Here is a 17304-nt window from a genome sequence, read left to right as displayed (position 1 = left end):
GATTCATAGGTACTAATTAGGCTGTTCATATGTAAGTACCTGGCTAGCTGCCCTTGTAGATCATTTTAAGGCTAGCCAACTTCTCTTAATGAGAGTCAAACCATGCCCACTTCTCTGTGACATAAATACCTTAACCATTACAACACCCCCAAACCCTATGATCTATGAGGATATTCAGACACCTAACCTTACATTTCCATGGTAATTATTAGGCCCTATATTTTGAGCATGATCCCAAGAATATAACACAGTACCTGACAATTCAGAGAACAGTAGCCCTTCATATGTATAAACCTTTGTGACTTTAGGCTGGGTAAGACCTTTACAGGTAGATGAGTGCAATCCATAAGAGTAAGCAGAATCCAAGAACAATTATAATTGCAACCAGCAAAGATTCTTGGAGCATTAATAGCATTCATGATCTCACAGTCCCACTACCATGTACCCAGTAATGTAACTGACAGCAAGTGGTATGAGCAAAAATGGTACTGGCCACGGGTTATGTACCACCAGCTGACCGCCACTAAATTGACAGATATATCTTTGCATATTACCTGACATGTATCACCCACAAATAGGATCAAGAGGAATGCATGGACTTTGTATACCAGTGAAGACTAAGGTATCTGTATCTCTTACCATACTTGCTACAGAGACCTGCCATAGACAAAGGGAACACAATGAGTATATCACAGGTATTGTCCTGCACAATAGTTAATGCATTTCTCAATGCCCTACTTCCACATTTGGATGAGTATATTTATTTATCAGCACAACAGAGGAGAGGGACCCCCCACTATCCATGGCTTCTGTTACCTCACACCCCCTTCCTTAGATACTGGGTGCTATACACTGTGCACATGTGGCAATAAAGGGCCCTCCTGTTATTCATGCAGTGTGTAATTCACAAAAGTTTCTAAACAACGTTACGCATATACAGAGCACCCATGACATATGAAGAATAAAACTGGATCTAAATATTAGTCCTGCACTTCTGTTGATTGAGACCTGTTGCTGCACACATATCAGGAGCCAGCTATGAAAGTAATAGAGTTGCAGTCCCCTGCAAGGCTGCCATATGGTGGGCATACCCAGGTCAGATGGATTGTGTTCCTCTGGTGACACAGCCACAAATGGACCCTTGTGGGTGCCTGCAATTATGGACTAACCTCGACATGTGGATGGTATGCACTCATGCTGTACAGTCTGCAACTCATTTGAGGGTGAGGCTAAGCCTTCACCGTGAGCAATTGGACAGAGATGATTGGTATCTGTGAGTCATCTGGCTGTGACACTTTATAAGTCTTGGTATCATTCTTAGACCTTTTATAAGTGCTGACATCAACCAGTTACCCTGACCCAGCCTGCACCATTGGAAAATAGCAGTGAGAATCTCAACATATGCACTACATGTGTGGTCCAAACAGTGTTACAGACTATGCAGATAAAGAACAGATGCACACCTGCATTGCCATTCCTGTGTGCCTGGACACCTGGCATGCCTATGGGGAATATATGTAGTGGTATTTGTGGCGTGTGAACACACAATGCATAGTTGTTATACAGACATGTATATGACGCTTGGCCACTCCCAGAACCTGTCTGACTGATTTGTCTTCATCATCTCCATGAACGAGCACTAGGAATTCCTTCTCATAAGTCAGTGGCTTACAGAAGGATGTGGGCACCTCTATTTTCTGATCACTATACTGCTGCAATGTTGTATGCCTTCTTGATCTTGTAAGTGACAATATCTGCCATTGATCTATTGTGTGATTCCATCCTCTACATATGGTCCTATAGAGGCCAGTGGACATACCGATTCTCTGTAACAGGTAGTGCCCATGTGTTCTGATGGCCTGCAGCAAGATGCCATTCTCAGGTCAGGTGAAACTGCCAAACCTCAGCCATCTGCCCTTTCTCTACAACATGAAGACCTCTTTGAGGACATGCCATTTAGATGTAGGCCAGTGACTTCTGTAGATAGTATGCTACAAAGTATTAATACTGGGTTGCCATAGGTATACACACCATTATACATTTGTACAGTGATATTAACATAATAGGTGCCAGAGATAGCTGTGCTGTGGATAGTGGCATACTCCAGTGACATCAGACCAGTGGTAGGTACAGACATGTGCATGTCTTGCTGCCATGCAGATGCCCACAAAGATACAGACGTGAAGCGCTGGTTACACTGACTGCATGAGTTGAAGACAGTTATACAGTAACATGTGAGAGTGGACTCCTATGGTTTGCTGTTGAGGTTAGATATGGAGACCCGTAACAGTTGTTCCCCTTAACATAGGTTCATAGTACGCATATGTAAGGCATGCAAGATTGTATAGATTTTAGCTTGGCGGATCCTGTTTGGGCATCCTGCAGACTACTACAGCATCAGAAATGAGAAGGAGAGACTTATTTTGCTGATCTAAGTATCCTTTTGGCATTCAATTAACTGTTTTAGCTAACTGCACTTTTAAAAAGCTGTTTTTATTGTGGTTTTGCTGTATTTCTGCTGCATTGTACTGTTAAATTGTTTTACTGTGTGTGCACTTGATTTATCTGTTTAAAAGTTAAAATTTAAAATGCATTTAGTACTGTAGGCATCACACTCAAGTGCGACAGCCTTTTCTGTGCATTTCTACTGTCTTAAATAGTTTTTTGCTGCCTAAATTATAAAAAAAAACAAAAAACTAAAAAAATACTATCTATATGGCTCGTTTCCCACCTTTTCCTATACTAGAATAGTCCGGATCCGAGATCTGCTGGTTTCAGGACTTTAGTCTGGGTTTTTGAGTGGTCCAGACTTTGTTGTGGTAGTGGGAGGTCTTTCTGCTTATCAAAGAGAGTGGTAAGCATTAGAACAGCCTATCTGTTGCAAGAGGAGTGGTTTCTTGCTCTGAAATGGACCTTACTGGCCGTTTTGGGATAATTTATATCCCTTTCAAGTTTCTGAGTTAAAATCCTGTTTTTGTGTGAGTTTGTGCATCATGCAGTGCTGCTTAGCCAGGGTTAAACTATTCCTGGCACCATAAAGTCTGCTCTTAAATTTTTCCCTTAGAACTAGCCACTTTACTAATCTTAGCACTTGAATCTGCTTTTCCGTGCTCAGCACTGGTTCAGAAGTGTTGTAAGCACTAAATAAGCTACAAATTACTGAAGCACTCAACCTTTCTCATTACCTATGTACTTATCTTCCTCAAGTTACTTCGTGGAAAAACCTCTAGTACTTACTTCCCTCACTTGTCTAGAGGAAAAAGTGATTCCCCAGGCATGTCCAAGGGACAGCACCTGGTGTTCTCTCCTGTCTACCTGATGAATCTGGGCATCTTGGGGCAATATAGCAATTGTTTCATGTACACTGAAAAGCCTCTCCTCCTACAACCCAACACTGCAACCTGTGAGAGATGCATTTATCTAGCCGCCAAATTGGAGGCAAAGCTCTCTCAACCCAAGACTGAACTTGGCAGTCAGGAGGAGAAGGTAAACATTTGCTCAACACCACACTCATCACATAGTCCCACTATACCTACACCACCAAAACCCACACATAGATACACAAAAACATTCTTGGATGCTCTCAATCAGAATCTGCCCAAGCAACAGAGACCTCCAAAGCAGAAATGCAAGCAACCTCCACCCCTCATCACAACTCAAAAGAGACATAACACACAGACTCAGTCTGCCACTCAACCACAGCCCATAAGGCAAAACAATGTAACTAACACATTAGTCATAGGTGACTCTAAAGTTAGACACACTGATATTCCACTCACCAGAATAGACAAGGAGAAGGTTACTGTTTGCTGCCTGTTAGGTGCCAGGATCCACCACATAACCCATGCACTTAGGTCACTCCACAACAAGTACAAATATGACTCAGTCATTGTCCATGTTGGTGTGAACGACCTGAGATGTACCTCTCTGGACAACATGAAAAGAGACATGGAGGAGCTCTCTGATCTTGTAATCCAGGCAGGTATGACCCTAGCCCTGAGTAGCATCCCACCTTTGCCCAGAATGATACCACAGTACAAGGACAAAATGATTGACTTCAACAATTGGCTAAGCTTCTGGTGTCATTCTAAGGGGATTCAGTATCTGTCTGCCTGGGATGACATGGTCTACAGGCCATGATGCTTTGCCAGAGATGGCCTGTACCTGTTGCCCCTGGGATTCCAGATACTGGCTAAGGCTCTTGCCGCCCCTATAGTACCTTTTTAGGCAAGGTTCAAATGACAAACCCACCACTGTAACAGATACAGGCAAGCAAAATCTGAGGGTAATGCTACTCAGTGCTAGAAGTCTAAACCTCAAAATGTACTCACTCAAGGCAATCCTTAAAATGGAGAACATCAATATCTGTGCAGTAACTGAAACCTGGTTCAAGGCTTCAGAGAGCACCCCAGCATTACCAGGATATAACTCATACCATACCTTTTAGCCATCTAACCAGGACTGGAACACCAAGGGCAGTGGTGTGTCCATAATCATTAAGGATAACCACACCTCCAGACTAGTTGCCCAACATAATGCATCCAAAATTATCTAAGTGCAACTAACTCTGGACAAAACTGCAATCCATACTGTAGCTTGCTACAGATCCCCCACCATGCCCCAGGATTCCCACTCCTCCTTTCTTGATATACTAGAAAATATTAGGGTTAAACCAAACACCATTATAATGGGCAATTTCAACTACCCCACCATTAACTGGGAAAACTACTCATGTACCAACTCCTTCACTCAACGCTTTCTAGAATTCATAAACTCCAATGCCCTGGATCAACTTATCAACACACCCACCATGGGCAATAATATCCTAGACCTAATCATTACTAACATGAGTGAACGGTGTTGCACACCTGAAGTCCACTCCTCGTTGGCCAGATCCGACCATAAGCTAATCACTATAGATATCCACATCTCACCCCAAACCCCCCATTAAGGAAACCACTGTAAAAAAAATTTCCAAAGCCAACTTCATGCTTCTTAAGACAGAAGTGGCCAACTTCACGACACCCATGCAGATGGACAATACAGTTACAACTGCTGAATTCACTCTATAAGCACTTACATGAGTGCATGGGTCATGCTATCCCTAACAGAATCAAGACACTATCCTCCAAAAAAATGAAGCCAATCTGATGGTCTCCTGCTATAAACGAACTCTAAAACAGAAGGAAGAAACTGTTGCAAAAGAGAGTAAAATCCCATATGTGGAGGAGCTCCCTAGTCAGCCTCAGTAAGAAGCTGAGATCCCTCATAAAATCCTCCAAAGCCAGCTAAGAAAACAAGACTGCCACTGTCTCTAAGGACAACCACAAGCATTCTATAGCTATGTCAAGAATCTCAATGGTAACACCCAGATCTGCTCTGAGTTACAGCACAATGGCATAAAAATTACAGAACCAACTGATATCGCCAACATCCTGGCAGATAGGTTCAGTGCTAACTTTACCCCCCTCACCCCTTAAAGGGCCCATATCCATACCAGAAGAATGCAGTGCCCCTGCAATCACAACTGAGCAGGTAAAAACTGCACTCTTCAAAGCCAAGAACACAGCATCCATGGGACCGGACAACACCCCAGGGTGCATTCTACATGAACTTCCAAATGAACTGGCCCCCCCCCTCCTAAGTACCATGTTCAGTCATAACCTCACAACAGGCTTTGTACCCACTGAATAGTGCACAGTAACAGTTATACCACTCCACAAAGGGGGAGCAACCACGGACCCCAGTAACTGCCACCACAGACCCTGGGAACTATCACCCTATTAGCCTGACAAGCCTGGTTTACAAGGCCATGGAATGTATCATTATGCAACTCATAAACAAAGACATTGGTAACCTCCAAACTCTGGACCCCACACAGTTCCGGTTTTTGAAGGGCAGATCATGTCTCCTGAGCCTGATAGACTTCTTTGAAACAGTCACCAAAGCTATAGACGAGGGTAAGGCAGGTCACACAGCCTTGATCTTAACCTTGCAAAAGCTTTTGCCACCATCGCCCATTCTGTAACCATAGATAAACTCTCTAAATTGGGCTTAACTCCATACATCACAAGATGGGTTGCCAACTGGCTCACTGACAGAATCCACACTGTAAAAGTTGCAGACTCCAAATCTGACTTCAAACCTGTGACAAGTGGAGTACCACAGGGTTCATTCTTGGGTTGTCTCCTGTTTGGGACCTACTTCTCTGAAGTACAGGCTAACACAGATGGCCTCTGGCTGACGAAATTCGAAGATGACTGCAAACTAGGTGCCATAGTCGAGTCCCCAAATGATGTGGACATCCTACAGAAGGGCCTCACTGAGACTGATGCCTGGTGTCAGAACCATCGCCTCAAGCTCAATGCCAAAAAGTGCATTGTCATCCCCTTTGGTAAAAAGTATGTACCCATGAACTACCACATAGGCGGCAGTCCACTTAATGCTGAAGGTGTGATAAGAGACCCTGGGACTCAGGCAGACATTAGTCTGTCCTTTGATAGTCACATCACCACAGTAGCCAGGAAATCCTTCTATGTGACACACCTCATCATGAAAAGGTTCTCATCCAGGAAAAAGGAGGTCATTGTTCCCCTCTACTCGGCTCTCATTAGATGCATTATTGAGTACAACGCCCCTTTTGGAATGTACCTCACAAGATATCTGCAGCAGCTGGAAAGGCCACAGAGGTACCTCACAAAGAGGATTACAGGACTCAAACATATGCTCAACACTGACCGTCTCAAAAAACTCCAGCTGTACTGCATAGCATATCACCTACTCCGAAGTGATCTGCCTAACATACAAAGCTATGTCAAACCCAGAGCTGCTGAACATGCTACACCTAAAGAAATCCCAATTTCTCTGTGCCACATGCTCTAGAGACCTAAACCTTGTCACCACAATAAATTGAACATGCTGGAGGAATAGATTCCTGTCCCAGAGACTTCCCATACTCTGGAACAAATTACTTATCTCTGTCAAGCAGAGTTCCTCACTAGCAATCTTCAAGAAAAATCTTGATGAGTGGATGGGAAATAGGAAATTCACCCCAGTGATCACTTCTGTGGCCCTGCTCGACAGGAGCACAGGAAGTTAACCTTCTTGGGTGGTGAATGCCAGGGGACCTTGTTGGCTAGGCTTACATAGGCCTTTGGGGCGATAGCCTAGTATCTACCTATGAACCTATAGGCAGTTCTGATGGTGGTCTTTTCTTGTTATACCGTACATTTAAGCTTCTCAGAACTTTTATTATAAATATTGTAATGTTATGTTTAAAGACGAGTACCAGTAAGAGTGAAAGGGAAGGTCTACAAGAAGGTAGTGAGACCAGCTATGTTATACAGGTTGTAGACAGTGGCACTGATAAAAAGGCAGGAGTCTGAGCTTGACGTGGCAGAGTTGAAGATGTTAAGATTTGCACTGGGTGTGACGAGGATGGACAGGATTAGGAATAAGTATATTACAGGGTCAGCCCAGGTTGGAAGGTTTGGAGACATAGCCAGAGAGGCAAGATTACATTGGTTTGGATATGTGCTGAGGAGGGATGTAGAGTATGTTGGGAAAAAGATGCTAAGGATGAAGCTGCCAGGTAACAGGAAAAGAGGAAGGCGTAAGATAAGGTCTATGGATGTGGTGAGAGAGGACATGCAAGCGGTTGGTGTGACAGAGCAAGATGCAGAGGACAGGAAGAAATGGAAACAGCTGATCTGCTGTGGCGACCCCTAACGGGAGCATCCAAAAGAAGAAGAAGTAATGTTATGTTTAAATGCAAAATTTATATTGGGTTGGTACTCCATTCCTTATGCTATTTATGTAAACAACCTGTGTAATTTTTGGGAGTCTAGCACAATAAAAGTGGCTGATGAACATACAACTAGTGGACATATGATTTGAGGGTCCAATCCAGTGATCACATGGTTTCTGTGTCATAGATCCCTCTAAGGATTAATCTTACTCTGACTACACTTGGAGGGAGGAGGAGGGGACTACATTGCAAAAGCTTGTGCAGAGTTCCAAAAATCTTGTCTATGTTCATGCTGATAAGTGCCCTGATCTAGATGCCTGCAAAAAGCATCTGAAATACTGATGCATTAATGTGTTATGTACAAATGCAAGCAACAGAAGCCTTTCTTGATATAGTGGATGTAGTTGAGCATTGTATTGGAAAACAATAGCTAAACATTACTAAAATGTAGAAAACATGAGCTGGGTATACAGCACCCACTGTTCTAATGACATGGATCAGATCATTTTTAAATATGGTTTGTATCCTATACTGCATATCTTGCTTCTCTATCCATCATTCTTAAAAGGTTGCCTGTACCACAAGATGTTATTTTACGAATCTGTTGTCAAGACACAACATGTTTAATATTAAACATGTTCTTTGATGTCAACATGATCAAGTCACGGAGACTGTGCCCCATAGCTGATGACCATATCAGTTGCTCTATACAACTCTTCCCCAATAGGCACCATCTAGAGGCTGCTGTCTGTATCTCCATTCTCAGATGAGTTTGAGGTGAAAACATTCAGCATATTTTTGGAGGAACCGTTAAGAGACAAAGGAAGAGCTTACAAACTCCACAAAGGCACTGAGGAGAGGTCAGGATTTGATCTTCTACCTTATCCATGGAAATGAAAGACCTAATCTATAATAACTATTTTTTTTTAATTTAATAGATACTCTTGTGTATTCTTTCACTCAGTCATGTTTCCCATGTACAGATGTTCTTGGGTTTGAGAGTGTCACAAATTTGATGAAATACAATAGCTGAGATATTGTTATTATTTTGAGTACTCAACATTTCACATTTGGAAATGGTAAAATAATATGAACATTTAATAAAAACATCAAAAGATGTACCTGTGTTTCTGAGGTCCAAAGGAGCCTTCTTCATTACAGTTTGTGATATGACTTGGAACAGGATGTGAGAATGTACGAAGGGCTACTCCAGCCACAGCCACAAAAGGAGATGTGAAGTTAAGGATCACTGTTCTGGTATAAAATGGCAGACTTAAGTTGGGAGTGATGTTAATGACCAAGGGGTTATGCTGACAAGACACTTCACAGGACCCTGTAATGTCAAACATAAAGCATGCTTAATTTCAAAACAAATTACTAAAAACATGCTGTTGTTAGAGTCACTGTCTGTATTAAAATATCAGGAGAGCTGCAGAAGTTCAGTAGATAATGCAGTAGTATCTGATCCCCAGTTAATGTCAGTGTCCCTGATAAACAAATTTTGTGAAAAGTTAAAAAGAAGGAAGTTGGTAAGTGTTACACCCTCACACAGTAAGCAGAGTAAGCAGGACACCCCAGCATACTGAACAAAAGTATAATGATAAAATTAAAACCAAGACCATTATCTTCGGCAAATCTGAAAACACTCATGGCAGTTTTTTATCTAAAATAAAAAATAAAGCATGAAAGCCCTATGTGTGTTTTTGTTAATAAATATTACAGGACATCTGGCATAGTGACACATATACATGAAGATGGTACTATATCGCACGAAAACATTTACAGACTGATCGGCCACTTCTGTGTTGTCTTGCATAAGTATAGAGTGAATAATAACTGAATATGTCCTAAAATTACCTAAATACAGTAGCTAAAGAGGCCACCATAGTACAATGCACAGATGATCTCACTTTAATATGTGCTGCTACTGCTAGGACACTACCCGTGTTCCAAACATTTACCCAGAAATCCTTTGCCTCCATACAAGCTTGTCTTCCAAAAAAAAAAAAAAAAAAAAACTATGCTGCTACTGTCCACCACAACTCTCTGTCTCTTTCCTACTACCTTTAATATAGTGTTGACCAAAATGACCAAAAAAGAAATGGTATCCCACTCCAAATTACTAGATGTGATTATAGGCAACCCACTTTAATTTGATCTCCACCTTCAGAAAGCAATAAAGAAGTCATACCAAAAGTTAGGCTGCCTCTATAGAGTACAACATTACCTTACTAACTCTACTAGACAAAACATTGTTACTTCTTTTCTAATCCCCACCATATTATATGCCTCTCCTATCCTAATGAATCTCAACTCCTCTTTATTAGTCTAACTAGAGCAATGCTAGAGTAAAGCAGCCAAATTCACAACCAGACAACAATACTGATTGCATCACTGTCGCTTTCTAAAGCAACTAAACATGCTCAGACTAAATCATTTTCTATTGTATTCCCAGTTAATTACAGCATTCAAACTACTGTACTTTTCTGAAAAATTCCAAACTGTTCACTCCACCAATTCAGTCTTACTCTACTAAGAAACCTTTTTGCTCCACTGACAAATCATTACTTTTCTTAACTAAACCTAACAGTGCAAGTACTCTCTGTATTCAGACTGCATTGCTAATAGCTGGAGTACCATCCCACTTGACTTAAGAACAGACCACAACCTGAAAGGCTTTAATGCCAAATGAAGCAACACTTGACAGGTAAATGACTTAGCACCTACCCCACCTCTGGTTAAACTGGTACTAATACAGCTATATACAAATTTGTGCCATAACTGTCTGTTGCACCATTTTCACAACTGTACACTCTTGGATTGGAGGATTAGCATAATGGTATAGGTGGTGTATAGTACAGGTTTGTTTCTCACCTTTGGAAGAGACATTGGCTAGGCTTAATATGGCCCACAAGGGCAGCTAGCCTAGTATTTAATGATGAATCTATGAACCTCTGTCATCTCATGCCCTTTATCATCCTTGTGCCTCCTCCATTGCTTCCTATCTTTGGGCTGCTGTTACTCTTTATCATATCTCCTTATGTCCAAGATTTTGAACAAGTATTTATAGTAAAATATTCTTACTTAAAATGTAACAATGTATGCATAATGAAGATTGCGCTGCATAAACCTATATTAAAAAACAATAGTAATATACAACCCATTATTTTTAATTTAAACTGTTTGTAAATGATGTAACTGATGTCAAAGATGACTGAATAAAGGAACTGTTACTCAGACTAATTGTAAATGATGAAACAATGCGAATGGCGTCCAGGATGTCTGTATAATGGAGTTTTCTCACTGGTCCTCAATTGAAAAAGTGCATTGTTTAGTCTGATGTTTCCAGTAAATAGATGCCAGTACATAAATAATTAAATAAAAGATACTGGCAGCTTTAGAGTACTGTACACAGAATGGAAGATGTCTCTGTCATGACAAGAGATAAAGCCATTACTGTCAACTGATAGACATGGGTCGTAGTACTGGACCTAGTACCTGCAATTAGCAGCTGGGGAGAGGGAGGGGGGGATGAGCAGCTCAAGGTCAGTTTATCCAAGGAAGGATGAGGTTTTATGTTGACTACAGTTCCCTTCTGTAGGTCAGTGGGATCCTTATTCTGGGCAGAACTCAGCCAGGGAAGCACCTGGAAACTGTTCATAGTGGAGGTGGGCTAGCAGTTCCATGCAAGCATAAGCTACATGTGATGTCACTTCATGCTAGTAGTTGATAAGTGATTAGTAGTAGCCCTAAAATAATTTAAAATTAAGAACAGAAGTAGGATGACAGCTGTCTTTGGCTGAAGTCTCAGCCCACTGGTTATGAGGCTACAGCCAGCTAGATAGAGAGAGAAATAAATAATAATGCAGGGAGACTGCCATTTGCAAAATTATATGAAAGAACAAAATTAACAAATCTCCAAGCAATGCACTTTTAAGGGAAGATACTGTCTTTTAAGGGAAGATCCTCTATAATTGTTTTTTTTTAAACAGCATTGGTATTGGATGAGGGACTGATTATATATGCTGCATACATAACCCTTATCTAAACAGTTGATACTAACCTCCATAATGGCGCAGAAGATGAACACATACTGCTTGTGCTAGGTAAATAATTGGATGAATGATAAAAATAAAAAAATAGTTATATAGATAAATCTACTGAGACAGCAAGTTGATTCCCTCAAGAATCATGGTTGGCACTACTCCTGTTTGTTCTATTCTCTCAGCTGTACCTCTGGCTTTTGAACTGTAGTCACTAAAGTAATCTGATGACTACAAACTTGACAACAAAATTACTTCTACTAAAGATTCAAAAATAGCTCTGGCTGGTATAAATAAATCAGCAGTGGACACAATAAAAATAGTCTCACACTCAGGGCCATTAACATCAAATGTAGTATATCAAATTCATGAAAAGTTATACCTTCATTTAAAATTATTGAGGTGATAATGAAAACAGGCAAGGAAATAAAAGGCATAGGAATTATGATAAACAATTAGAACTGGATCATGGCCCAATAGGGCCCTAGGCAAAGTATTGGACTAGGGCCCCCCTGCCCCTGTAACCATTCCAGGGTCTCATTCCTTGGCTGTCTATCCCAGTTACCATAAACACTATCCAACCCTACCATTCCAGGGTCCCATTCCTTGGCTGTCTATCCCAGTTACCATAAACACTATCCAACCCTACCATTCCAGGGTCCCATTCCTTGGCTGTCTATCCCAGTTACCATAAACACTATCCAACCCTACCATTCCAGGGTCCCATTCCTTGGCTGTCTATCCCAGTTACCATAAACACTATCTAACCCTACCATTCCAGGGTCCCATTCCTTGGCTGTCTATCCCTAGTTACCATAAACACTATCCAACCCTACCATTCCAGGGTCCCATTCCTTGGCTGTCTATCCCAGTTACCATAAACACTATCCAACCCTACCATTCCAGGGTCCCATTCCTTGGCTGTCTATCCCTAGTTACCATAAACACTATCCAACCCTACCATTCCAGGGTCCCATTCCTTGGCTGTCTATCCCCAGTTACCATAAACACTATCCAACCCTACCATTCCAGGGTCCCATTCCTTGGCTGTCTATCCCCAGTTACCATAAACACTATCCAACCCTACCATTCCAGGGTCCCATTCCTTGGCTGTCTATCCCTAGTTACCATAAACACTATCCAACCCTGTCAGTGTGCATACTATTTTCTTCTTTATGTTTACAGTCATTACACGGATTGGATTTAAATTGTTTATTGAAAATTTTATAGCACAGAAAATAATGGTCTTACTAAACAAAACAGTCTCACATTCAAAACAGACTGAACATAAGCAACAGCAAGCTTCTCTTCCCTTGAAACCCACCTTTATGGAAATGCACTTAAACTCACATTGATTACAAAGCATCTGCCGGTGGTGCATTATGTGTATATTTATATCCACAGACATCCTCCAAATCCATAAATTATAGCTACATTGTTGACTATATCCTTCTCAGATGTATGTGTCAAAAAGAAATAACAATAATAATAACCAAAGTCAAATATTTCAAATATGTTTTACACAAGTACACAGTAGCAGTATTGCAACTTCATCTACCCCCACACACAGGTACTTTCAACCACAGAGAGCCTGACAGCAGTTTTAGCCACTTTGTTGACTGTGTACTCCCATTATTGTCATGAAGAAATAAATTGCATGTACTTTATTGGTAGCTATGACTCAGCTACCTGAAATTGTATAAAGATCGCCTGCATCATACCATATGATCCTGCCATGTGTGGCACAGTTTAAATAGAAGAGTATTTATGACAGCATTAAGAAATATTAACTACCTGAAAATATGCAATAAGTCAATATGCGCAGTCTCTGCAAAAATAAAATTCATCTGAATAATTCACCATTAAGGAGAACTATTACAAATGCAGAGATTGCTGCTGGCAAACAACTTTACATTTCAGTACTTCATCTAAACACATCACGCCTGCTTACCCTTGTAGAATAAATTGCCCAAGTTATATTAAAGAATTACTGTGCTAATGGTATTGCCATGTTTTCCTGAAGTAGATCAGTTGTGCAATAGAAATGGCTGGCAAACAATGACACAAAGGTTCACAGTTACATTAAGGAGCCAAGTCCGAATTCTCAATTACTTCGAAGCACTTGCTTATTAAGTGACTTCCTCAGTGTCATTCAGTAGGTAAATGAAAGTGGAGAAAGTCAAACGCCAACACTTAACACAGGAAGCAGCTCATTAACAATTTGGAGCTTTGGTCCTTAGTTGTAACTGCCAGAGTAAATGTATTTGACCGAATTCAAAAATCCTTTATTATATGATCTTGTAGAGAAGACTGTATCACATTAAAATGCATCAACAACCATATAATGGATGCTCAAGTTCACACAGCTCTGATCCTCAGTCCAAATAATGCAGACTATGTGCGGATCTCAACTCGTATGCAGTTGCTGGAGGCTATAAAGAAAGTACTGCAAATAAAATACTACTAAAATGCAATATGTTTAGACTGCATTACACAATCCAGGCACATTTATGCATACATACATACATACATACATACATACATAAATACATACAAATGTTTCAAGCACGGGCATTAATGCCCTTCTAGCCTGCCAGTATACCAAAACACTTGTTCCCATAATAAGTGCCCAGGCTGTTATTAAAAAATATCTAAACTAGTACTTGCTTTAATGTAATTTGGTAGTCTATTCCATACATCAGTCGCTGTCTCAGAGAACTAATTAGTACACTTCTCATTCCTGTAGAATCTTAGTTTTAATTTCTCCAATTTTTTGGGGTTTCTAATACCATGACAGGAATGGACCCCATTCCAAAGTCAAAGTATGATTCAAGTTCATTAAATTAGTATTGTTTCAATCTTAGATTTTAGCCAGAAGTGCTTTTCGCAGCACCTGCAATGTGCCCAGTAATGATTCATTCTGCAATTCTTATAGAGTTACATGTATCGATAACATCTCTAAGTACAATTGTAAATTCTTTTTTTTAAGCTACTACTATTGATACTGTCTGGCTATCTGCTTCCACATTGCTTTCATTTCTCTCTACAAATCCTGGTATTTTATGACTTTGTCTCTCTGTACGTAAAACACTGTAGTCACTGGATGTGGCGATTTCAATGATCAGTGCTACTTTTGTCTTCTTTTCCTGAACCACTATATCACGTTTTCTCACATCCATTTTTGAGCTGTTGGTAATAGATGATCCCATGTGATATAAACTTCATCACTTTCTATAATGCTTTGTGGGTCATGTTTCCAGTGTTTTTCAGCTACTTCAATATTATAATGTGTGCACAATCCCCAAAGCAACAGTCTTCCCATATTGTTATGCCTTTCAGTATACAGTCCTTCTGCCATTAGTATATCACAACCAGCAAAAATATGTGTGAATGTTTCCAATTCTGTTTTACAAAATCTATATTTGTTTGTTTCTCCCACATGCTCAATGGACTTTGTAAACCATTGTGTACGTAGCCCGCTATCTTAGGCTACCAATATTAACCTTTCATCTCTTGGTTTGAATTCTCCTCACCTTAACCATTCGTGCATTCGATCCTGATCAACATGAGGTTGTTTATGCATAATTCAGATTTCTTGCCTTCTCATCTGATCCTTCACCTTATATTCTTTCTTTTGTTTTTTGGCACATTCAGTTGCTCTCTGATTTTTGTTTACTTCCGAGATGATTTCCATTCCCGCTTGGCACATATATGCTTCTTCTAAAATAAGCAGGGAAGTCACCTTAGATTTATTTCCTTCATGTTTCAAAACGTTCACTAAGTTTGGGTCTTGTGAGGTCAGCAGATATGTAAGCAGTCCCATTATTGCAGATCTATACATGTAATCAATTTTGAGGAAGCCCATACCTCCTTTAGAACAGGGAAGTATATAGTTTTTGTAATACACTGATTTTTCTAAATCATTTGATGAGCATGAAGCATCCTTCTTGCTTTCCTGTCTAACTTATGCAACATGTTTGGGGTCAGTCAATCACTCCAAAACTGTAAGTTAGGAAAGGAAGAGCAAATTGGTTTATAATGTGGACTTTGTTCCTAGATGTCAGTGTTGTTTTCAGAATTAATTTTAGTCTTCTAAAATATTCCTTACTAAGTTTTATTCACATTTTTATTGATAATCCTTCATTTGTTCCCAAATATCTATCACTTCCTCTTGCTGAAGTACTTTTATAGCACATTCCGGTCCTGAACTGATGCTTTCTTGGTGCTGCAGCTTTCCTGCTTTAAAGGTTGCTTTTGCACATTTATCAAGACCAAATGACATTTTTATATCATCTGAAAAAGTTTTGACTACTTGCAGGTGTGCTTTCAATTCCCATCTGATGAACTATACAGTTTTAAATCTCCTACAAAAAGAAGATAAGAAGTCTTTATACTTTGTTTTTTTCTGGGAGTCAAATTGTAGCCAACACTCATACCTGTGAGAGATGAACTTATATCACCAAACTGGAAGTAGTGCATGCTCCAACCAAGACCGGACTAGCTGGTCAAGAGGAGAAGGTCAACACCTGCAACTCACTACATAGAACACACAGCCCTGCAAGACACCAACCATCACAACCCCACACATAGAAACACAAACCATACACCTACCTTCACGGAGGCAACCCCCAAGACAAACGCACTCGACCACCACAACACAACACCAACCCCAGAACATGTAGCTTACAACCACAGTGTGCCTCTCATCCAAAGCCCTTAAGACAAAACACTTTGCCCAATGTACTAATCATAGGAGACTCAATTGTGAGGCACACTGATGTCCCACTCACTAGGCTGAACAAGGAGATGACAGTCAGTTATCTATCAGGTACCAGGATCCACCATATCCATCCATCACAAAGACATGCTTCTGGAGCATTTCTCCCCGGGCCTCTGCTGAAAACTGGCTTCAATCCAAGTCGGACTTTCCCGGTTAACAAATGTTAAATAAATAAAATAAATAAATATAACACAGGCACTCAGGTCACTCCACAACAAGTACAAATATGACTCAGTCATTGTCCATGTGGGTGTGAATGACCTGAGATGTACCTCCCTGGACTATATGAAAAGACGTGCTGGAACTCTCGGATTATGTGGCCCAGGCAGGTATGACCCTAGCTCTGAGCAGTATTCTACTGTCACCCAGAATGAAACCACAGTACAAGCAGAAAATGATTGACTTCAACAATTGGCTAAGTTTCTGATGTTATTCTAAGGGGATCCAGTATCTGTCTGCCTGGGACGACATGATCAACAGACCTCAATGCTTTGTCAGAGACAGCTTGCATCTGTCACCCCTGGGATTTCGCGTACTAGTGCCTTTTTTTAGGCAGTGTTTTAAAGACCAAAATTCCACCATAACAGCTACAAACAAATGAAATCTGAGGGTTATGCTGCTCAATGCTAAAAGTCTAAATCTCAAGATGCACTCACTCAAAGCTCTCCTCAAAATGGAGAATGTTGACATCTGTGCTGTGACGGAGACTTGGTTTAAAGAGGCAGAAAGCACCC

At 40.6% G+C, this 17304-nt stretch overlaps 1 protein-coding gene across 1 annotated transcript in view; it reads right to left on the bottom strand.

Annotated features, from left to right (window-relative positions):
* Window positions 1-17304, bottom strand: part of PAPPA2 (pappalysin 2) — a 2663723-nt gene that overhangs the window by 972215 nt on the left and 1674204 nt on the right. The window contains exon 13 of the mRNA XM_044085971.1: window positions 8870-9080. Coding sequence (XP_043941906.1) covers window positions 8870-9080 — 211 coding nt within the window. The remainder of the gene's footprint in view (window positions 1-8869; window positions 9081-17304) is intronic.

Source organism: Protopterus annectens, chromosome 10.part0 (assembly GCF_019279795.1).
Source record: "Protopterus annectens isolate FY-2018-M chromosome 10.part0, PAN1.0, whole genome shotgun sequence".
Classification (NCBI taxonomy): Eukaryota; Metazoa; Chordata; order Ceratodontiformes; family Protopteridae; genus Protopterus; species Protopterus annectens.
Note: the sequence above shows the minus strand (reverse complement) of the source record. Positions and strands in the feature narration are given on the sequence as shown.